We start from the raw sequence: 25,269 nt of genomic DNA on the forward strand, positions 1-25,269 counted from the left end.
ATTTCAAGCAGTACTGATCACCAATTTTGAGGCCTTGTTTCGTATTTTGTAAAGAAAGACAACTCTTCATAGATAAAGTGAATTATCTCCACTTAGACCATATTCAAAATAGTGAGATTGTAATATTGAACCTAAGCGGTCACATGATTTATTTTACCTTTGAAAATTCAAATGAAGGTTACTTCACTTAATTTAACTGTATTTTATTCAATGCTGCTAATTAGGCACGATGTCATCAGCAACAGATTGAGTCGCAGGGATGAGAGATATTTACAGTTTCTGCATTATTTTGTCATTTTTTCCTATTTTGTTGCCATTCCCCCTCCAACATTCACATGTAAGAAATAGTTTTGATAATCAGTTAAATAGGTCTGATGTATCCAAGGACAACACGACAAAAAAACAACACATATAGTATTTTCTTAGGACATGGACAAATACTAACACTCAAATTATATTGATGTGGATATAGAGACACCAATGTCTGTGTCCGCTAATATCCTATCATATTGATGTGGATATAGAGACACCAATGTATGTGTCCACTAATATCCTATTACAAAATATGTATATGATTCCTCTTGTACCTGTCCGTATGAGATTTTGGATTGTTTTTTACAGTGTACCTGTCCGTATAACATTTTGTATTGTTTTTACAGTGTACCTGTCCGTATAACATTTTGTATATAACACAGTTGTATCACTCGTTCTACTCCACATCACAGTTGTATCACTCGTTCTACTCCACATCACAGTTGTATCACTCATTCTACTCCACATCACAGTTGTATCACTCGTTCTACTCCACATCTCAGTTGTATCACTCGTTATTCTCCACATCACAGTTGTATCACTCGTTCTACTCCACATCACAGTTGTATCACTCGTTCTACTCCACATCACAGTTGTATCACTCGTTCTACTCCACATCACAGTTGTATCACTCGTTCTACTCCACATCACAGTTGTATCACTCGTTCTACTCCACATCACAGTTGTATCACTCGTTCTACTCCACATCACAGTTGTATCACTCATTCTACTCCACACATCAGTTGTATCACTCGTTCTACTCCACATCACAGTTGTATCACTCGTTCTACTCCACATCTCAGTTGTATCACTCGTTCTACTCCACATCACAGTTGTATCACTCGTTCTACTCCACATCACAGTTGTATCACTCATTCTACTCCACACATCAGTTGTATCACTCGTTCTACTCCACATCACAGTTGTATCACTCGTTCTAATCCACATCTCAGTTGTATCACTCGTTCTTTTCCACATCACAGTTGTATCACTCATTCTACTCCACATCACAGTTGTATCACTCGTTCTACTCCACATCACAGTTGTATCACTCGTTCTTTTCCACATCACAGTTGTATCACTCGTTCTACTCCACATCTCAGTTGTATCACTCGTTCTTTTCCACATCACAGTTGTATCACTCGTTCTACTCCACATCACAGTTGTATCACTCGTTCTACTCCACACATCAGTTGTATCACTCGTTCTACTCCACATCACAGTTGTATCACTCGTTCTACTCCACACATCAGTTGTATCACTCGTTCTACTCCACATCACAGTTGTATCACTCGTTCTTTTCCACATCTCAGTTGCATCACTCGTTCTACTCCACATCACAGTTGTATCACTCGTTCTACTCCACATCACAGTTGTATCACTCGTTCTACTCCACATCACAGTTGTATCACTCGTTCTACTCCACATCACAGTTGTATCACTCGTTCTAATCCACATCTCAGTTGTATCACTCGTTCTACTCACCATCTCAGTTGTATCACTCATTCTACTCCACATCACAGTTGTATCACTCGTTATTCTCCACATCACAGTTGTATCACTCGTTCTTCTCCACATCACAGTTGTATCACTCGTTCTACTCCACATCACAGTTGTATCACTCGTTCTACTCCACATCACAGTTGTATCACTCATTTTACTCCACACATCAGTTGTATCACTCGTTCTTCTCCAAATCTCAGTTGTATCACTCGTTCTACTCCAAATCTCAGTTGTATCACTCATTTTACTCCACACATCAGTTGTATCACTCGTTCTACTCCACATATCAGTTGTATCACTCGTTCTACTCCACATATCAGTTGTATCACTCATAATACTCCACATATCAGTTGTATCACTCATAATACTCCACATATCAGTTGTATCACTCATAATACTCCACATATCAGTTGTATCACTGCTCTACTCCACATCTCAGTTGTAAAATTCCGTCGTGGTTGTTGGTACTCTCCCGTTATTTCCTTACATCTGCCTCCGACAGCCTTAATTGAAATCACAATCCTACTAGCCAGTCTGAAGTACCCATGCTTGCTTTATTACATTGTCCATCGCCTCAAGCTAGAAAACAGAACTACATTGTGTAATTCCTAAAATGTTGTTTGTAAAACAGTATCAAAATCAAGGTACACATAACATAAATTTGACGAGTTAAACATAAATTTTTCTCGCATGTAGCTCCCTTGAGCCCCACTTTTGGAAAAAAATCTTCAACATTGCTTCTTCACGAAATCCATCTGCGGCATTTGGTGTCACTTTCATCTTCAGCCAATCAACATTCTGCCAGAGATATGTAATCCTCTTCTTATTCATTTTGGCTGTCCAGCTGCTGTAAAATTCTGACTGATCAGTAGATCATAATACTGGTCAAACATCCTAGTACTGGTCAGACATTCTAGTACTGGTCAGACATCCTAGTACTGGTCAGACATCCTAGTACTGGTCAGACATCCCAGTACTGGTCAGTCATTCCTAGTACTGGTCAGACATCCTAGTACTGGTCAAACATCCTAATACTGGTCAGACATCCTAGCACTGGTCAGACGTCCCAGTACTGGTCAGACATCCTAGTACTGGTCAGACATCCTAGTACTGGTCAGTCATCCTAGGTACTGGTCAGACATCCTAGGTACTGGTCAGACATCCTAGTACTGGTCAGACATCCTAGTACTGGTCAGACATCCTAGTACTGGTCAGTCATCCTAGGTACTGGTCAGACATCCTAGGTACTGGTCAAACATCCTAGGTACTGGTCAGACATCCTAGTACTAGTCAGACATCCTAGTACTGGTCAGACATCCTAGTACTGGTCAAACATCCTAATACTGGTCAGACATCCTAGTAATGGTCAGACAATCCTAGTTTTGGTCAGACATCCTAGTACTGATAAGACAATCCTAGTACTGGTCAGTCAATCCTAGTACTGGTCAGTCATCCTAGGTACTGGTCAGACATCCTAGTACTGGTCAGACATCCTAGTACTGGTCAGATATCCTAGTACTGGTCAGTCAATTCTAGTACTGGTCAGACATCCCAGTACTGGTCAGTCAATCCTAGTACTGGTCAGACATTCTAGGTACTGGTCAGACATCCTAGTACTGGTCAGTCAATCCTAGTACTGGTCAGACATCCTAGTACTGGTCAGTCATTCCTAGTATTGGTCAGTCAATCCTAGTACTGGTCAGTCATTCCTAGTATTGGTCAGTCAATCCTAGTACTGGTCAGACATCCTAGTACTGGTCAGAAATCCTAATACTGGCCAGACATCCTAGGTACTGGTCAGACATCCTAGTACTGGTCAGTCAATCCTAGTACTGGTCAGACATTCTAGTACTGGTCAGTCAATCCTAGTACTGGTCAGACATCCTAGTATTGGTCAGATATCCTAATACTGGTCAGTCAATCCTAGTACTGGTCAGTCATTCCTAGTATTGGTCAGTCAATCCTAGTACTGGTCAGACATCCTAGTACTGGTCAGTCAATCCTAGTACTGGTCAGTCATTCCTAGTATTGGTCAGTCAATCCTAGTACTGGTCAGACATCCTAGTACTGGTCAGAAATCCTAGTACTGGTCAAACATCCTAGCAGACATCCTAGTACTGGTCAGACATCCTAATACTGGTCAGACATCCTAGTACTGGTCAGCCATTCCTAGTACTGGTCAGTCAATCCTAGTACTGGTCAGACATCCTAGTACTGGTCAGTCAATCCTAGTACTGGTCAGTCATTCCTAGTATTGGTCAGTCAATCCTAGTACTGGTCAGACATCCTAGTACTGGTCAGTCAATCCTAGTACTGGTCAGTCATTCCTAGTATTGGTCAGTCAATCCTAGTACTGGTCAGACATCCTAATACTGGTCAGACATCCTAGTACTGGTCAGTCATTCCTAGTACTGGTCAGTCAATCCTAGTACTCGTCAGACATCCTAGTACTGGTCAGTCAATCCTAGTACTGGTCAGATATCCTAGTACTGGTCAGACATCCTAGGTACTGGTCAGACATCCTAGTACTGGTCAGACATCCTAGGTACTGGTCAGACATCCTAGTACTGGTCAGACATCCTAGTATTGGTCAGACATCCTAGGTACTGGTCAGACATCCTAGTACTGGTCAGTCATCCTAGGTACTGGTCAGACATCCTAGGTACTGGTCAGACATCCTAGTACTGGTCAGACATCCTAGTACTGGTCAGTCAATCCTAGTACTGGTCAGACATCCTAGTACTGGTCAGTCAATCCTAGTACTGGTCAGACATCCTAGTATTGGTCAGACATCCTAGTACTGGTCAGACATCCTAGGCACTGGTCAGACATCCTAGTACTGGTCAGACATCCTAGTATTGGTCAGACATCCTAATACTGGTCAGACATCCTAGTACTGGTCAAACATCCTAGTACAGGTCAGACAATCCTAGTTTTGGTCAGACATCATAGCACTGGTCAGACATCCTAGTACTGGTCAGACAATCCTAGTTTTGGTCAGACATCATAGCACTGGTCAGACATCCTAGTACTGGTCAAACATCCTAGTACTGGTCAGACATCCTAGTACTGGTCAGATATCCTAGTACTGGTCAGACATCCTAGTACTGGTCAAACATCCTAGTACTGGTCAAACATCCTAGTACTGGTCTTTCAATCCTAGTTCTGGTCAAACATCATAGCACTGGTCAGACATCCTAGTACTGGTCAAACATCCTAGTACTGGTCAGACATCCTAGTACTGGTCAAACATCCTAGTATTGGTCAGTCAATCCTAGTTCTGGTCAAACATCCTAGTACTGGTCAAACATCCTAGTACTGGTCTTTCAATCCTAGTACTGGTCAGACATCCCAGTACTGGTCAAACATCCTAGTACTGGTCTTTCAATCCTAGTTCTGGTCAGTGATCATAGCACTGGTCTCTCATAACTACTAGTACATGTATTTATAAAAAAGAAAACTGCATAATTCACAGGAAAACAACAAAAAGTGTGTAAAGTTTGATCTGTTTAATAATATGCCCATTGGTGACCTGATGTAATGTGACAGTGTTAGTCACACATGTAAGGCGAGTAAATCACAAATCTCTTGATAATCATAAATATCTATTAACTAAAGTATTTGAAAGATTAGAATAAATAATTAAGGATGGAAACTTACCAGTCAATCCCGGGACTGGCAAATATATTTAAAGATATGTAATCTTACACAGACATATGTTTTTGCCAAAAGTTGCCACAAAAGTAAACAAAATATATTCAGTTGGTTTTCATCAGTTGGATATGTATCCATGCCTGGAAACTGATCATGATCGGCCCTGGAACAGCCTACAGCTGAACAAGACTCAATTCATAACAAAAACATGATTCAGGTTTTAAAACATGTGAATTATCGTCTGATGAAAGGTTTCAAAATTGATTTGTAAATACAAGTACTTTATATTTAATGTATATTTACTCATACTTTGATCTGGTTATCAAAGTTCTTTCAGCGATATTTAACGGAGACCTGGAATATACTGAATAGTATAGTATAGGTGTAACTACAGTGAATAATTACCTGTAATCCATGTAGAAATCTTAACGATTAGGTCAGATCAGTATGACATGAAATTCATACTTCCACAGAAAACGTATACAATTTTCCCTAATGTGTTTATAAAATAATGATTGTATTGATATTTTCTATTAATAGAAAGCTCTTTCAAACAGAAGGATCGAAGAATTAATTTTTCAATTTACACATACTTTTTTTTCCTTTTTTTTTTTTTGTAAATTCCAGGTAGATAATTAAAACAATTCCTTTCCTACTCGGAAGTATAACAGGCAATAATCTGGACCACATTAAAAACACTCCACATGTGTTACAATGATAAAAACAAAAGGTGAATCATGTTAATTACACGGGGATTGATTTCAAAAGATTAGGCTAAAAAAGTACAAATTTTATTTGTGAAATTGACAGTTTTCAACTGAATATCACACTCACTCTTGTACAGATGTAGTATACACGCTAATACACAGATGTAACAGTCATTTATGGGTGGAATACCTCGCTTCATCTCAGTTGTGAGAACAATACGAGTACATGTATGATTGTATGATCCAGCAGCCTATTATTATTCATTCCTTGGTACCTTACAATCTGGTATTGTTATTTTTACTAATGACATGAATAACTTATACAGTTTACCAGTACATGTAAGCAAATATACAAACCGCTCACAGATAAAGTCTCAGACACTCGTTAAAAACCGCATCCTTGTCTCCTCACACCAATAACACAAGGCAATCTCTGTTATAGTATTCTTTGCATTTTTTTTTCATTTTCACATAATATTAATCAGGACAAGAATTTTATAGACACATAATTCATAATCTACAGAATCTCAAAACTATTGAAACTAAAATATCCTATGAAAGATATCAAATGTTATAGATTTGTCAAAAAAATTAAATGTACTTATAATCATACGGACATATATGCAACACTTTAACATTAGTTATTAATGTTCAACTCTAACAAGTGCTTTATGTGTGATATAAATTTAAACAACTGTAACTATCTGGCAATATGCCCATATATGACAATAAGCCCATGCCCTGCAATAAGCCCATGTCTGGCAATAAGCCTATACCTGGCAATAAACCCATGTCTGGCAATATGTCCATATAATATATTATGACAATAAGCCCATGCCTGACAATAAGCTCTCCCAAATTTATTGTCTTTCAGCAGATATACTGTCTGTAATAAGCCTGGTCTCCTACTTTCAGTCAGGTATTGTGTATAAATACAGTAATTACCTGCCAAATACAAAAGTAACAAGGTAAATGTATAACTGACGTGTAGCTCTTAACAGTGTATATCTCTATAGACAGTGTAGCTCTGTGTGTACCTCTATAGACAGTGTAGGTCTGTCTGTACCTCTATAGACAGTGTAGCTCTGTGTGTACCTCTATAGACAGTGTAGCTGTGTGTGTACCTCTATAGACAATGTAGCTCTGTGTGTACCTCTATAGACAGTGTAGCTGTGTGTACCTCTATAGACAGTGTAGGTCTGTGTCTACCTCTATAGACAGTGTAGCTCTGTGTGTACCTCTATAGACAGTGTAGCTCTGTGTGTACCTCTATAGACAATGTAGCTCTGTGTGTACCTCTATAGACAGTGTAGCTCTGTGTGTACCTCTATAGACAGTGTAAGTCTGTGTGTACCTCTATAGACAATGTAGCTGTGTGTGTACCTCTATAGACAGTGTAGCTCTGTGTGTACCTCTATAGACAATGTAGCTGTGTGTGTACCTCTATAGACAGTGTAGCTGTGTGTGTACCTCTATAGACAGTGTAGCTGTGTGTGTACCTCTATAGACAGTGTAGCTGTGTGTGTACCTCTATAGACAGTGTAGCTATGTGTGTACCTCTATAGACAATGTAGCTCTGTGTGTACCTCTATAGACAGTGTAAGTCTGTGTGTACCTCTATAGACAGTGTAGCTCTGTGTGTACCTCTATAGACAGTGTAAGTCTGTGTGTACCTCTATAGACAGTGTAGCTCTGTGTGTACCTCTATAGACAGTGTAAGTCTGTGTGTACCTCTATAGACAGTGTAAGTCTGTGTGTACCTCTATAGACAGTGTAGCTCTGTGTTTACCTCTATAGACAGTGCAGCTCTGTGTACCTCTATAGACAGTGTAAGCTGTGTGTACCTCTATAGACAGTGTAGCTGCGTGTGTACCTCTATAGACAGTGTAGCTCTGTGTTTACCTCTATAGACAGTGTAGCTCTGTGTGTACCTCTATAGACAGTGTAGCTCTGTGTGTACCTCTATAGACAGTGTAGCTCTGTGTGTACCTCTATAGACAGTGTAGCTCTGTGTGTTCCTCTATAGATAGTGTAGCTGTGTGTACCTCTATAGACAGTGTAGCTCTGTGTGTTCCTCTATAGATAGTGTAGCTGTGTGTACCTCTATAGACAGTGTAGCTCTGTGTGTTCCTCTATAGATAGTGTAGCTGTGTGTACCTCTATTGACAGTGTAGCTCTGTGTGTACCTCTATAGACAGTGTAAGTCTGTGTGTCTCTATAGACAGTGTAGCTCTGTGTGTACCTCTATAGACAGTGTAGCTCTGTGTGTACCTCTATAGACAGTGTAGCTCTGTGTGTACCTCTATAGATAGTGTAGCTGTGTGTGTACCTCTATAGATAGTGTAGCTGTGTGTACCTCTATAGACAGTGTAGCTCTGTGTGTTCCTCTATAGACAGTGTAGCTGTGTGTACCTCTATAGACAGTGTAGGTATGTGTGTACCTCTATAGATAATGTAGGTCTGTGTGTACCTCTATAGACAGTGTAGCTGTGTGTGTACCTCTATAGATAGTGTAGGTCTGTGTGTACCTCTATAGACAGTGTAGGTATATGTGTACCTCTATAGACAGTGTAGCTGTGTGTGTACCTCTATAGACAGTGTAGCTCTGTGTGTACCTCTATAGACAGTGTAGCTGTGTGTGTACCTCTATAGACAGTGTAGCTGTGTGTGTACCTCTATAGACAGTGTAGCTGTGTGTGTACCTCTATAGACAGTGTAGCTGTGTGTACCTCTATAGACAGTGTAGCTGTGTGTGTTTCTTTAGACAGTGTACCTCTGTGTGTACCTCTATAGACAGTGTAGTTGTGTGTGTTTCTTTAGACAGTGTAGCTCTGTGTGTACCTCTATAGACAGTGTAGCTCTGTGTGTACCTCTATAGACAGTGTAGCTCTGTGTGTACCTCTATAGACATTGTAGCTCTGTGTGTACCTCTATAGACAGTGTAGCTCTGTGTGTACCTCTATAGACAGTGTAGGTCTGTGTGTACCTCTATAGACAGTGTAGCTGTGTGTACCTCTATAGACAGTGTAGCTCTGTGTGTACCTCTATAGACAGTGTAGCTGTGTGTACCTCTATAGACAGTGTAGCTCTGTGTGTACCTCTATAGACAGTGTAGGTCTGTGTGTACCTCTATAGACAGTGTAGCTCTGTGTTTACCTCTATAGACAGTGTAGCTGTGTGTGTACCTCTATAGACAGTGTAGGTCTGTGTGTACCTCTATAGACAGTGTAGCTCTGTGTTTACCTCTATAGACAGTGTAGCTCTGTGTGTACCTCTATAGACAGTGTAGCTCTGTGTTTACCTCTATAGACAGTGTAGCTCTGTGTGTGTACCTCTATAGACAGTGTAGCTGTGTGTGTACCTCTATAGACAGTGTAGCTCTGTGTGTACCTCTATAGACAGTGTAGCTCTGTGTTTACCTCTATAGACAGTGTAGCTGTGTGTGTACCTCTATAGACAGTGTAGCTCTGTGTGTACCTCTATAGACAGTGTAGCTCTGTGTTTACCTCTATAGACAGTGTAGCTCTGTGTGTACCTCTATAGACAGTGTAGGTCTGTGTGTACCTCTATAGACAGTGTAGCTCTGTGTTTACCTCTATAGACAGTGTAGCTGTGTGTGTACCTCTATAGACAGTGTAGGTCTGTGTGTACCTCTATAGACAGTGTAGCTCTATGTTTACCTCTATAGACAGTGTAGCTCTGTGTGTACCTCTATAGACAGTGTAGCTCTGTGTTTACCTCTATAGACAGTGTAGCTCTGTGTGTGTACCTCTATAGACAGTGTAGCTGTGTGTGTACCTCTATAGACAGTGTAGCTCTGTGTGTACCTCTATAGACAGTGTAGCTCTGTGTGTACTTCTATAGACAGTGTAGCTCTGTGTGTACCTCTATAGACAATGTAGCTCTGTGTACCTCTATAGACAGTGTAGCTCTGTGTGTACCTCTATAGACAGTGTAAGTCTGTGTGTGTACCTCTATAGACAGTGTAGCTCTGTGTGTACCTCTATAGACAGTGTAAGTCTGTGTGTGTACCTCTATAGACAGTGTAGCTGTGTGTGTACCTCTATAGACAGTGTAGCTGTGTGTGTACCTCTATAGACAGTGTAGCTGTGTGAACCTCTATAGACAGTGTAGCTCTGTGTGTACCTCTATAGACTGATTATTTAAATATATAGGCTGTGTACAGAGAGACAGAGACACAATCATTTCTGTTAGACATAGACACACACAGACACACACAAACACTGATGTTATCTCTACTGACATAGACACACCCAGACACTGATATCATCTCTACTGACAGAGACACACACACTGATAGTATCTCTACTGACAGAGACACACACACTGATAGTATCTCTACTGACAGAGACACACACACTGATAGTATCTCTACTGACAGAGACACACAGAGACACACACAGACACTGATATCATCTCTACTGACATAGACACACACACTGATAGTATCTCTACTGACAGAGACACACACACTGATAGTATCTCTACTGACAGAGACACACACAAACACTGATGTTATCTCTACTGACATAGACACACACACTGATAGTATCTCTACTGACAGAGACACACACAGAGACACAAACAAACACTGATATCATCTCTACTAACAAAGACACACACAAACACTGATGTTATCTCTACTGACAGACACACACAGAGACACACACAGACACTGATATCATCTCTACTGACATAGACACACACAAATACTGATGTTATCTCTACTGACAGAGACACACACAGAGACACACACAGAGACACACACAGAGACACACACAAACACTTACTACTCACAACCCACTACAACAACTACTCCCAATTACATGATAACACAAATAAAATTACAATTATCAGTGGAAAATCTAGTTTTTATGAAACAGAATTTTAAGAAGAATTTTTTTTTCTAAAATTACAACTATGATTTCTTAATTTTTTCTAAGAAAATCAATCAAAATAAATCGCATATAAAAGTTGAAATGTATGCCTGTGACACCTGTATACTGCCCACCTGTATATAGAGTACAGGTGTCGGCATAGGTACTGCCCACCTGTATATAGATTACAGGTGTCGGCATAGGTACTGCCCACCTGTATATAGAGTACAGGTATCGGCGTAGGTACTGCCCACCTGTATATAGAGTACAAATGTCGACATAGGTACTGCCCACCTGTATATAGAGTACAGGTGTCGACGTAGGTACTGCCCACCTGTATATAGAGTACAAATGTCGACATAGGTACTGCCCACCTGTATATAGAGTACAGGTGTCGACATAGGTACTGCCCACCTGTATATAGAGTACAGGTGTCGACATAGGTACTGCCCACCTGTATATAGAGTACAGGTGTCGGCGTAGGTACTGCCCACCTGTATATAGATTACAGGTGTCGGCGTAGGTACTGCCCACCTGTATATAGAGTACAGGTGTCGGCGTAGGTACTGCCCACCTGTATATAGAGTACAAATGTCGACATAGGTACTGCCCACCTGTATATAGAGTACAAGTGTCGGCGTAGGTACTGCCCACCTGTATATAGAGTACAGGTGTCTGCGTAGGTACTGCCCACCTGTATATAGAGTACAGGTGTCGGCGTAGGTACTGCCCACCTGTATATAGAGTACAGGTGTGGGCGTAGGTACTGCCCACCTGTATATAGAGTACAAATGTTGACATAGGTACTGCCCACCTGTATATAGAGTACAGGTGTCGGCGTAGGTACTGCCCACCTGTATATAGAGCACAGGTGTCGGCGTAGGTACTGCCCACCTGTATATAGAGTACAGGTGTGGGGGTAGGTACTGCCCAACTGTATATAGAGTACAAGTATCGGCGTAGGTACTGCCCACCTGTATATAGAGTACAAGTATCGGCGTAGGTACTGCCCACCTGTATATAGAGTACAGGTATCGGCGTAGGTACTGCCCACCTGTATATAGAGTACAAGTGTCGACATAGGTACTGCCCACCTGTATATAGAGTACAGGTGTGGGGGTAGGTACTGCCAACCTGGAATTTTTTTATGTTGATTTTGATCCAAGTGATTCATGTTAACATTCCCTCAATGTTAAGATGTCCACAACACCAGTTCTGATACAAGCTGACATTAATGGCGGGACTTTTTCACAATCATTTACACATATCACAGACAGAAGTGAGCAAGTAGTCTTTTGTAGGTTCAGGGTTGTCTCAGTCAACTGTATGGCATTTATTTCTTTGTCTGAAACAATAGAGAATGTCTTTAATAATGCTGAAATTTAAATTTAAAAAGAGATGACAATTATCAACAAAAGAGGTGACAATTATCAACAAAAGACGTGACAATTATCAACAAAAAAGGTGACAATTATCAACAAAAGAGGTCACAATTATCGACAAGAGGTCACAATTATCGACAAAAGAGGTCACAATTATCGACAAAAGAGGTGACAATTATCAACAAAAGAGGTGACAATTATCAACAAAAGAGGTGACAATTATCAACAAAAAAGGTGACAATTATCAACAAAAGAGGTCACAATTATCGACAAAAGAGGTCACAATTATCGACAAAAGAGGTCACAATTATCGACAAAAGAGGTCACAATTATCAACAAAGAGGTCACAATTATCGACAAAAGAGGTCACAATTATCAACAAAAGAGGTCACAATTATCGACAAAAGAGGTCACAATTATCAACAAAAGAGGTCACAATTATCAACAAAAGAGGTGACAATTATCAACAAAAGAGGTCACAATTATCAACAAGAGGTCAAAATTATCAACAAAAGAGGTCACAATTATCGACAAAAGAGGTCACAATTATCAACAAAAGAGGTCACAATTATCGACAAAAGAGGTCACAATTATCGACAAAAGAGGTCACAATTATCGACAAAAGAGGTCACAATTATCAACAAAAGAGGTCACAATTATCAACAAAAGAGGTGACAATTATCAACAAGAGGTCACAATTATCAACAAAAGAGGTCACAATTATCGACAAAAGAGGTCACAATTATCAACAAAAGAGGTGACAATTATCAACAAGAGGTCACAGTCATCAACAAAAGAGGTCACAATTATCGACAAAAGAGGTCACAATTATCAACAAAAGAGGTCACAATTATCGACAAAAGAGGTCACAATTATCGACAAAAGAGGTCACAATTATCAACAAAAGAGGTCACAATTATCAACAAAAGAGGTCACAATTATCGACAAAAGAGGTCACAATTATCAACAAGAGGTCAAAATTATCAACAAAAGAGGTCACAATTATCGACAAAAGAGGTCACAATTATCAACAAAAGAGGTCACAATTATCGACAAAAGAGGTCACAATTATCGACAAAAGAGGTCACAATTATCAACAAAAGAGGTCACAATTATCGACAAAAGAGGTCACAATTATCGACAAAAGAGGTCACAATTATCGACAAAAGAGGTCACAATTATCAACAAAAGAGGTCACAATTATCAACAAAAGAGGTCACAATTATCAACAAAAGAGGTCACAATTATCGACAAAAGAGGTCACAATTATCAACAAAAGAGGTCACAATTATCAACAAAAGAGGTCACAATTATCAACAAATGAGGTCACAATTATCAACAAAAGAGGTCACAATTATCAACAAAAGAGGTCACAATTAACAAACATATGTGCCCTCTACTAGCCTACTCTTTCTGCCCTCAAACTGATTTCTGTTTGTACTGAATTCTTTCCCCTCTACTAGACTTCCCTGTATGCCCTTAAACTTGTTTCTGTATGTCATGAATTCTTTCCCCTCTACTTGACGTCTCGATCTGCCCTTAAACTGATTCTGTATGTACTGAATTCTTCCGCTCTACTAGACTTCTCTGTGTGCCCTCAAACTGACCTGTGTGTGTCCTGACCTCTCCCCACTTCTGACCTTCTACCCAATGCCTCTGTGAGCCCCCAAACTGACCTCCGTGTGTTCTGACCTTCTACCCAATGCCTCTGTGAGCCCCCAATCTGACCTCCGTGTGTTCTGACCTTCTACTCAATGCCTCTGTGAGCCCCCAAACTGACCTCCGTGTGTTCTGACCTTCTACCCAATGCCTCTGTGAGCCCCCAAACTGACCTCCGTGTGTTCTGACCTTCTACCCAATGCCTCTGTGAGCCCCCAAACTGACCCCTGTGTGTTCTGACCTTCTACCCGATGCCTCTGTGAGCCCCCAAACTGACCCCTGTGTGTTCTGACCTTCTACCCGATGCCTCTGTGAGCCCCCAAACTGACCCCTGTGTGTTCTGACCTTCTACCCAATGCCTCTGTGAGCCCCCAAACTGACCTCCGTGTGTTCTGACCTACCTGATGCCTCTGTGTGCCCTCAAACTGACCTCTGTGTGTTTTGACCTCCTACCTGATGCCTCTGTGTGCCCTCAAACTGACCTCTATGTGTTTTGACCTTCTACCCGATTGCCTCTGTGTGCCCTCAAACTACCTTTGCATGACTTAACAGAAGTCTATGTGTGCCTGACCTCTAGTTGCCCTTTACTTGACTGATTTACTCTTTCACTGACCTCTTTACGTCCCGTGGATTCTGCAGCTACAGCTGCTGATGAAACACCCCCAGTGTTCTGGTCCAAAAAGATGTCCGGGATGGCATTTCCAAAGTAGATTTTAGTGTTGCTAGCCAAGGCTTGGTACTTAACAAGCTCGAGGTACTCTGCTGATAACTTTGCCTGTACAAAGAAACAAAAGTCCCAAGTGATGAGGTCCAATATTACACATTATTTATCGAATGTACACCACTTTCAGCTGATAAGGACCAATACTACACATTTCTTATCGACTGTACACCACTCTCAGATGACATTGACATCAATTTCAAAAAGCATATAACAAATCTGAAGGGTCAGATCATATGTGAGACATATTGGAAACATGAGAGAAATATGTATCCATTCATTAAGATTTTATTTTATCAAAATGTGTTGTGTTACATTTGAGGAATGCATTGGTGATTAAACTTAAGAAAGCATAACATCACACCATCATCTTGCTTCAAGGCACCGATTCTTAAATGCAGAAAAGAAAGAATTTTTTTTATCAGAACTACCACCTAAACAACAGGACGGAATAATATTGAATGGCCAAATAAAGAATTTATTTTACAGCTGTGTAAAATATAACACAATCAGCAATAAATCACAGAATACAGCACAGAATACAGCACAAAATACAGCAGCCTACCTTATTGGATTCAGATTCTTTTTCAGCTGCATAAAACATGGCATCACTCTTTGCCTTTTCTTTTGCTAAATGTGTTAAATCTGAAAATAATACAGAAGTGTAGGCATAAATTTATCAGGAGTGACAGGTGTAAGTATAACTGTATATCATACACTACTAGTCCTATACCATACAGTAGGACAGGTGCACGTATAACTGTATATCGTACACTACTAGTCCTATACCATACAGTTGGACACGTGTAAGTATAACTGTATATCATACACTACTAGTCCTATACCATACAGTAGGACAGGTGTAAGTATAACTGTATATCATACACTACTAGTCCTATACCATACAGTAGGACAGGTGTAAGTATAACAGTATATCGTACACTACTAGTCCTATACCATACAGTAGGACAGGTGTAAGTATACTTGTATATCGTACACTACTAGTCCTATACCATACAGTAGGACAGGTGTAAGTATAACTGTATATACACTACTAGTCCTATACCATACAGTAGGACAGGTGTAAGTATAACTGTATATCGTACACTACTAGTCCTATACCATACAGTAGGACAGGTGTAAGTATAACTGTATATACACTACTAGTCCTATACCATACAGTAGGACAGGTGCACGTATAACTGTATATCGTACACTACTAGTCCTATACCATACAGTAGGACACGTGTAAGTATAACTGTATATCATACACTACTAGTCCTATACCATACAGTAGGACAGGTGTAAGTATAACTGTATATCGTACACTACTAGTCCTATACCATACAGTAGGACAGGTGTAAGTATAACTGTATATCGTACACTACTAGTCCTATACCATACAGTAGGACAGGTGTAAGTATAACTGTATATCGTACACTACTAGTCCTATACCATACAGTAGGACAAGTGTAAGTATAACTGTATATCGTACACTACTAGTCCAATACCATACAGTAGGACAGGTGTAAGTATAACTGTATATCGTACACTTCTAGTCCTATACCATACAGTAGGACAGGTGTAAGTATAACTGTATATCATACACTACTAGTCCTATACCATACAGTAGGACAGGTGTAAGTATAACTGTATATCGTACACTACTAGTCCTATACCATACAGTAGGACACGTGTAAGTATAACTGTATATCATACACTACTAGTCCTATACCATACAGTAGGACACGTGTAAGTATAACTGTATATCATACACTACTAGTCCTATACCATACAGTAGGACAGGTGTAAGTATAACTGTATATCATACACTACTAGTCCTATACCATACAGTAGGACAGGTGTAAGTATAACTGTATATCGTACACTACTAGTCCTATACCATACAGTAGGACAGGTGTAAGTATAACTGTATATCGTACACTACTAGTCCTATACCATACAGTAGGACAGGTGTAAGTATAACTGTATATCGTACACTACTAGTCCTATACCATACAGTAGGACAGGTGTAAGTATAACTGTATATCGTACACTACTAGTCCTATACCATACAGTAGGACAGGTGTAAGTATAACTGTATATCGTACACTACTAGTCCTATACCATACAGTAGGACAGGTGTAAGTATAACTGTATATCGTACACTACTAGTCCTATACCATACAGTAGGACAGGTGTAAGTATAACTGTATATCGTACACTACTAGTCCTATACCATACAGTAGGACAGGTGTAAGTATAACTGTATATCATACACTACTAGTCCTATACCATACAGTAGGACAGGTGTAAGTATAACTGTATATCGTACACTACTAGTCCTATACCATACAGTAGGACAGGTGTAAGTATAACTGTATATCGTACACTACTAGTCCTATACCATACAGTAGGACAGGTGTAAGTATAACTGTATATGCACTACTAGTCCTATACCATACAGTAGCAGACAGGTGTAATTATTGACTTTTCTAAAGTCCAGAAATTTGAGATTTTAACCCAAAAATGCAGAAATCAAGGAAATATTTTCAGTGTAGTATGCTCCAATACCCATGCTACATCTATCATTGAGGTTTTGTAGGTCTAGCTTTGTCAGAAACAGCTAAATGTAAAATCTAAACATAGTTGACACCACCATAATAGTCAGAGAATCAAGGTCTATGTGCTGTCTTTACGACACGAGTCATAGATGACACAAAAACAAACATTTAGCATTACCCTCGAATTAATCAATGTCTCACTGCCCTCCAATTAATCAATGTCCTGTTTTAATGTCCTGTAATGTACTCGAATTATAATCAATGTTCTGTTGTCCTCAAAATAATTAATGTCCTGTTTTGTTGTTGGACAAGCCTTACATGGCATTTATCTGTCGTCATAAGTACCATCAAATGGTAATATGCACCGTAGAGCTCACCCAAGACCATGTCAGACTTGGCTTATAATACTGGAGGTATGTGGTGCTTAAAATATAAAAATTCTAGCAATTGAACCCTGGTGTCTGCATGGATGAACAGTGTTACAAATCTCCTACATCTATCTGGCACCATCTAAAAATACGAAAAAAATACCACCAAATCAAACACCTTACCTTCAATTTCAGATATCTTTTTTTGAGATTCTTTCTCAGTAATTTTCTGTTCCCACTGAATTCTGGAGACCTCTGCCAGTTTCTCAGCCTCTAAACAAACAAACAACAAATACAAATTACTACTGTATCACATCACATTCCTGGCAACAACATCCTCACACACCATTCCTCTTGGAGTACCTGTTGAAGCTATAATTATACCTGTTGAAGCTCTAATTAATCCTCACACACCATTCCTCTTGAAGTACCTGTTGAAGCTCTTATTTATCCTCACACCATTCCTCTTGGAGTACCTGTTGAAGCTCTTATTTATCCACACACCATTCCTCTTGAAGTACCTGTTGAAGCTCTTATTTATCCACACACCATTCCTCTTGGAGTACCTGTTGAAGCTATAATTATACCTGTTGAAGCTCTAATTTATCCTCACACACCATTCCTCTTGAAGTACCTGTTGAAGCTCTAATCCTCACACCTCTCCTCTTGAAGTACCTATTGAAGCTCTTATTTATCCTCACACACTATTCCTCTTGAAGTACCTGTTGAAGCTCTTATTTATCCTCACACACTATTCCTCTTAAAGTACCTGTTGAAGCTCTTATCAATCCTCACACACAATTCCTCTTGAAGAACCTATTGAAGCTCTTATTTATCCTCACACACTATTCCTCTTGAAGTACCTATTGAAGATCTCATTAATCCTCACACACCTCTCCTCCTGAAGAAACTGTTGAAGCTCTAATCAATCTTCACACACCATTTCTCTTGAAGAACCTGTTGAAGCTCTAATTAATCCTCACACACCATTCCTCTTGAAGTACCTGTTGAAGCTCTTATTAATCCTCACACCATTCCTCTTGAAGTACCTGTTGAAGCTTTAATTAATCCTCACACCATTCCTCTTGAAGAACCTGTTGAAGCTCTTATTAATCCTCACACCATTCCTCTTGAAGTACCTGTTGAAGCTCTATAATCAATAAACTGATTCATACAATAGTGTATAGGTAACTAGGAGATGACTTACCAATAATTGCTTTCTTCCTCTCTGTCTCGGCCTCCTTCTCCACAACTTTCTGCTTCTGAATAGAGATCAGAAGCTTGGTTTTCTCAGCCTCCCTGTTTAGATAGGACAATACTAAAATACAACAATTGTAACCATCCTGTTCAGATAAGACATTACTAAAATACAACAATTGTAACCATCCTGTTCAGATAGGACTTTACAATAATTGTACCATGATAGGTCAATACTAAAAACAATTTAATCCCTCTAAACACATACATGTATACACCAAATCTTACAATCAAGGCAAATTCAAAAAGCCTCCGAAGCTGAAGGAATAAACACGAGTACATGAAACAGAACACTCTGATACATCGTGTGTCAGACCGAACTTAAACTTTTAATGAAGATATCAATATTTGATTAAAGTATAGCTTGAGCTAGACAACATTTTAAAAACCTGCCCACCTGACAACAGGTTCTCTGAATGTGAATCTACAAACCTCTTATTTTACTTACATTGCTTCGTAGTTTTTACGAATCTGTTCTGGGATCTTCGGTTTGGTCACCCTGACTGCCTGCACAGTTAGGCCAGGTGCCATAGTGATGAGATCCTTCTGAAGGGCCACACGGAGGTTCTCATCAATTTGATCTACATACAAAAACATAATCAGATTCACACATTCAGGTCACTGCACAATCATCTATATGCCTTTTGTCTGGATTCATAAAAGGTTTAGCTGACTCAACATTCACTGTTGCGATTGCAGGGTTGCCAACTCACGCACGTGAGACGAAAAAGTCACGTAAAAACGTCCCTAAAATGTCCCTTCTCACGTTGAAGCAATCCTCACGTAACGTGAGGTACAAATCTCACACATTGATTAAGTTTTCTCAAGTTGCCTCACGCGAAGCCATGAAATCGACAACTTTAGCTTGGGACTGGTCAAAGGGGAATAACTCTTACAGTTTTTGTAAAGATTACACCAGGCGTCGCGCTTCACATCCGGTCGGTAGCGACGGAAGCATGTTCGGAGAGCTGACTTCTAAACGCGATAACTAAGCTTAGGCCTACAAAAATAGTGAGTAATATTCACATTCTCAGTTTATAACTGAACAATCCCTTTGATATTTCGTGAAATATGCCGTCGCCTAAAAGGAAAAAGATCGATATCTGGTCCACTAAGCCTAAGCTCGCCAAGTTCAAAGAATCGCCATGGGAAAAAAATCACGATTGGTTTTCTAAACGTGTTTTCGTAAAGTAAAGTAGCATGCCTATTGCAAGTTGTTTAAAGCCAAGTTTTCGATCAGATAAGCGTAGTATGTGATATAAAACGCCACATTTTGTCAGTTGGCATTGAGTTTGTTTTACAGGTAAAGGTTTATATAATTACCACAGCTAAAAATTAAACTCTTGACAGATGATAATTAATAAGTAATTGCATTTTATTTTTACTTTTGCAAGACAGTCGGGGAATTCTATATGGCAGTGACGGACAAAATGATTGCAAAGTTCCCCCTGCATAATCCTTCTTTGTCGAATTGACATGGATTTTTTGGTACCTAGCCATAGAGCTATATACTTTATATTATCTACTAGAAATTAAATCCAAAAATCTCAAACGCCTACATGATATAAATAGAACAGTTATCCATTGCTTCAAAACATTTTATAATCTTAACCCTAAAACTATTAATAATCAACTTACAAAAACTATTGGAACTTATTTAGTTCTTTAAGTTCCATAACTGGCAGCTAGATTACATATAATGTCACCAAGGATAGAAGGATTCACTTGAGGAGAAAATTATTGACTATCAGCTTGCTCCAAAGGAGGAGATTTCAAAGCAAGAAGATATATTAAATAAATGGCTTAAATATGTGTTAATGTCTGATATTTTTTCTACAACATTTAATCAAATAATAAAACGCCGTGATGCCGTGACGTCGTAAAAAAGTCTCACACATTGCAAGAGCCCAATGTGGGAGATCTCCCACATTGGGCTACTTACAGGTTGGCAACCCTGCGATTGTAAAGCAAATAAATCCCTCTGGACAAATCCTTTCTGTCTTTGAGTATGCAAGATAAGAAATGGAATCAAAATAACTAGAGACAGCTTACCAAACAAATCAATGTAGACCTCCTGGAGATTGTTCATGCTACAGAACTGGTTGAGTTCGTGGTGAACCTTGTTGTAGATGAGCGTTTTATCGTAGTCAGCAGTGTAGTTTCTCACAATGTCGAACACAGCATTGATATCCAGCTTATTGACAACTTCTATGCGGTCAAAGTATATCATTACTCCTCCACTAGTAACGAAAAATAATCTCATTAAACGTACTTCACTCAAAACAACGCAAATCCTGGAATGATAGCAATAGCGGAAATATCTGTCCTTCCACAAGGACTCAAATTTACCTAGTGTGACTTGAGTCAGGACTTCATAGGACATATTTTGGATATACAGTCGAATCTGTCCAAACGACCATCTCTATTTAGCGACCCTCTGTTCTAAGCAACCATTTCAATTCCTCCCGACCGTTTTCGCTATATATTTTAACTCTATTAAGCGACCCTCTGTTTACGCGACCAGCGACCACAATTTTTCGTTCCCGTGATAACAATAACTCTCCAATAAGCGACCAGAAGTCTCCAAAATGCCTTACATTACCATTTCGCTTTAATAACACCCAAGTAGTTTTACTTTTCGTGCAAAAGGACGGGAGAGGAGGCGAAGAGACGGTCTAGAATTCTGACGATTTTCAGACGTTTTATATACGATATATCAATTTGCATGCGAAATATAACAATGAAGGAATGCATAAACAGATAACTTACTGTTAAATCGTGATTTGTTATCTTTTTTGAGACATTAAAACAGATATTTGCCAGTGAAAAAGTCACCGTTTTTAAAGTAGGAAATGCAGGAATGTAAATAATAATCGGAGCGGATATCCGCACCAGGTTTTCAGGAATTAAAAATATATATATAAATAATTTGAAAGTAATCTAATTAGCCAATGAAATTATATTTCTCATGTTAAATCGATGTATTTTGCTATGCTGAAAGAATTTTAAAAAATACATATAATGATGAAAAATTAGCACAGTAATAATTATATAAAAAAAAAAAAAAATTTAAATAAATAAATAAATAAAAGTTTTTTGTTTTGTTTTATTCAAAGTGGTGGTTCATTTTTCATATATATTATAAACCATTATTGCCAATTTATAAAGTGAATAGAAAGCTTATGAACATTTATTAAATTTAAGATACCATCTCTATTAAGAAACCACTCTCCATTAAGAGACCGTTTTTCAACTTCCCTTGAGTGGTCGCTTAATACAGATTTGACTGTAATCCTTTTTTTTGTGTCTCTGTCAGTTGAATTTTGGTTTTTTTACTTCAATAGAAGGTATCAGACAAAACAGTAAACAACTAATATAACTCTACGCACAAGAATATGTTTACAAAATCGATGTAAACAGCTAATACAACTCTACGCACAAGAACATGTTTACAAAATTGATGTATCACTATTACCTTCTTCGGCATGGAACACATATAAAGTTTACCTTGTTCCACATGGAACATTCTTCACTTCATCTGTTTGCAGAGTTGTCTAAAATAGATAAGATCATGTTTTGTATAGCAAGTATTCTCATATAATTAGTTTGTAGATACGAGATGTTTAAGTATTATTCTGAGACTTATCATTTAAAGGATATTTGTGAATTAATTCATCACTTAATGTTACTTCCTAGTAGTGTTACCATTTCTGGTAAATTCTACCTATTTTTAATGACTTTGTTTTACCAGGAAAAGTTGTGTGTCTCTTTCAACAGATATCGCCATCTGAAATTATCCTGATTAAAGCACGTCATCTGGAATTATCCTGATTAAAGCACATCATCTGGAATTATCCTGATTAAAGCACGTCATCTGGAATTATCCTGATTAAAGCAATGTCTCTCACCTGTACCGTACGATAGCTGGTTAGGAATGGCAACATAAAGTGGTAGCCCGGAGCACTGACCGACGAAAGCAAGGCTCCTCCCTGTCACAAAAAATATCAAACATCAAATCATGTCCTCCAGAGTAAAATCAAGGCTCCCTAACACAATAAACATATAATATCTACCCGCAATATTGATATACATTTAGACTTATTACATTTGTTTCCCAAAGAATGAAGTCAAAAACTGTATTAAAATTGGTCCATCTAGTTCCGAGGTACTGACCCCCAAATTGCTCCATTTACAGTACACCTGTCAATATATTTCTAATGAGCAAACTGGTGACTCATACTGAATGAGAGCTTTCTGGCTGTGACGTCACAATTTCGTGGTATAAAACTTAATATTATTGTAAATCATTCTGGGTACGCTTTAACATCAAGTCCCATCCTTAAGAGTATAATTACCAGGATGAAAGCCTGGCCCTCCCTCACACAAGAAATATTTAACATCAAATTCTATCATTCTGAGTATAATTACTAGTATTCTTTATAATGTATTTAGATGTTCTATTTACTAAGTAAGAATTACATGTAAATATGACAAAGACATTGATGGATGATTGTGGTTATGTGTACAGATAATTAAGATACTTTATCAAATGTAGATATGATGAGAAAGTAACTCTAACAGATGATACATATCTTACTGATAAAACAATAGAAAACTTACCCTGTAGTATACTCCAACATGACCTACAAAAACATGATTTAAATGAATGTTAAATAATGTTTCAAGAAGTCACCAGGGTCATTAAAATAACTATTACAAACATCTACTAAATGACTGATGATCAGGTGATAAACAAAAAGTTTACCAGGCAAGTAAATACTTGTATACAATGTTAACAGTATTTACTAAGTACCGTTAACATTGTATACAGAATCAAGTAAATAGTATTAATATTGTATACAGAGCAATACTACAAGAAGCCAATTTATTACCTTCTCCTATCTTGTGGATGGAGACATTGATCAGGAGTCCAACACCAACAGCAAGTATTCCCACACCAATAATTCCTGATTGTGACATCGTTCAGCAGCAACGTTCAGCACTAAGAAACAAAATAGAAAATTGTACAAATGTATTGATTTCAATTTTGTGTGTTACTTTATGTCTTATCACAGCACTCACGGTCAGGCCACTGAAAAATAGTTGATTGTAAGGCGACTGATAATATGAATGTGAAGGTTAAGCGACAGGGCTTCAAAGTTCAAAACGGAACAATTGCAAGAAGTCTGTGGAAATATACAATGAATGTCTCTTGCCATCCCTGAAGTCCAAAACAACATTAAAATTTAGAGCCAATTCAACTATCTGATTGAACGAGCTACACATGTTTTTGATATAATGTATCTAATTATCCTAAACCTCTGTTGGTATGTACATCACTTCCAAATGAGAAAATGAAAATGACAGAAACGCAAATTCGCTCTCTAGATCAAGGTTGTTTAGTCTGTTCATAAGTCAAAGATCGATTATAACACAATAGATCTGTGTATGTGTATATAGAGAGAATTGATCTTTGACTTGTGAGAGTGCAAAACACCTCTAGACATGCCTACCATTCAAGTTCAATCTAGTTTCTTTTAGCAGATTCAATGAAACAGGATTAATGTAAACGGTACATATAAATAGAAAATGACAAACGCCACGTCTTTAACACATCGTGCTGACGTGCTGTTCAATCTCACTCAGATGTTATATGTATACGGATGATGTAAGAACGTGTCTAAAACATACGTGTCGTCACCGGATAATGTGATACAGACAACGCAAAATCGGCGAAACCGAGTCAAATAAGATACTATTAATAACAAAGTAACATCACACGTCAATATCGAGAGACTGTGTTATGTTTATGTTGTTACAACATGCATGTACAATCACTTTATCGTTGGTTAACCAGCGAAACATTAGGCAGTCAACCGGCTTAAAGTGACATGACTGTCAAGTTGCTTGAATGGTGGTCAAACACACGTACGATAGTGGACAAGCATAAAGATAGGCCTGCCATTACAAGAGTTACAATTACCCTAGAGAAGTCGAAAAATCCTAAATATTAACACGGCAGACAACAAAGAAATCAGTCAGTAACTTCGCTTTCCTGGATGAGGATGGTCATATCATGGAGGACGCCATTTATACAAAGCTAGCATATTATTTCGAGGATGTTTTCGTATAAAATAAGCATAGTTCAAACGCGGTGGTGGTTTTCGTATAAAATAGAGACTTGTCTATATCAGATAGTTCATACGCTCGATATTCACTATCATATGAAGAATTATATTATGTA

General features: G+C 38.7%; 1 protein-coding gene and 1 long non-coding RNA gene across 6 annotated transcripts; both read right to left on the reverse strand.

Annotated features, from left to right (window-relative positions):
• Positions 1–5,309: 5,309 nt before the first annotated feature.
• Positions 5,310–7,727, reverse strand: LOC117321932. Its single transcript, XR_004531433.1, has 2 exons — positions 7,473–7,727; positions 5,310–7,184 (listed from the first exon to the last, which is right to left on the reverse strand). It is a non-coding gene; the product is annotated as an uncharacterized LOC117321932 (long non-coding RNA).
• Positions 7,728–11,093: 3,366 nt separating this feature from the next.
• Positions 11,094–25,132, reverse strand: LOC117321937 (erlin-1-like). 5 transcript variants are annotated; one of them, XM_033876574.1, is made up of 13 exons: positions 25,009–25,132; positions 23,918–24,027; positions 23,646–23,668; positions 22,934–23,014; positions 22,533–22,579; positions 21,078–21,265; positions 19,474–19,606; positions 18,976–19,067; positions 17,952–18,041; positions 15,402–15,481; positions 14,729–14,890; positions 12,169–12,419; positions 11,219–11,848 (listed from the first exon to the last, which is right to left on the reverse strand). In XM_033876574.1, the coding sequence occupies exons 2-12, from the start codon at positions 24,003–24,005 to the stop codon at positions 12,408–12,410; spliced, it is 996 nt and encodes a 331-aa protein (XP_033732465.1). In that variant the 5' UTR covers positions 24,006–24,027; positions 25,009–25,132; the 3' UTR covers positions 11,219–11,848; positions 12,169–12,407. The 5 variants fall into 5 exon arrangements, with proteins under 5 accessions (XP_033732487.1, XP_033732495.1, XP_033732465.1 ...); XM_033876580.1 differs by lacking the exon at positions 25,009–25,132 and adding an exon at positions 24,539–24,648; XM_033876588.1 differs by lacking the exons at positions 11,219–11,848; positions 12,169–12,419 and adding an exon at positions 12,433–12,449.
• Positions 25,133–25,269: the final 137 nt, after the last annotated feature.

This window comes from Pecten maximus, chromosome 1 (genome assembly GCF_902652985.1).
Source record: "Pecten maximus chromosome 1, xPecMax1.1, whole genome shotgun sequence".
Lineage (NCBI taxonomy): Eukaryota > Metazoa > Mollusca > Bivalvia > Pectinida > Pectinidae > Pecten > Pecten maximus.

What these genes read in the sequence shown, in the direction of transcription:
- LOC117321937 (XM_033876574.1), bottom strand. Translation starts at nt 24,005, where the DNA reads ATGTCACAATCAGGAATTATTGGTGTGGGAATACTTGCTGTTGGTGTT. An exon ending in GGTCTACATTGATTTGTTTG is followed by an intron (nt 19,607 to 21,077) that starts GTAAGCTGTCTC and finishes TTTTGTATGTAG; the next exon opens with ATCAAATTGATGAGAACCTC. An exon ending in AAGAATCTGAATCCAATAAG is followed by an intron (nt 14,891 to 15,401) that starts GTAGGCTGCTGT and finishes TTCTTTGTACAG; the next exon opens with GCAAAGTTATCAGCAGAGTA.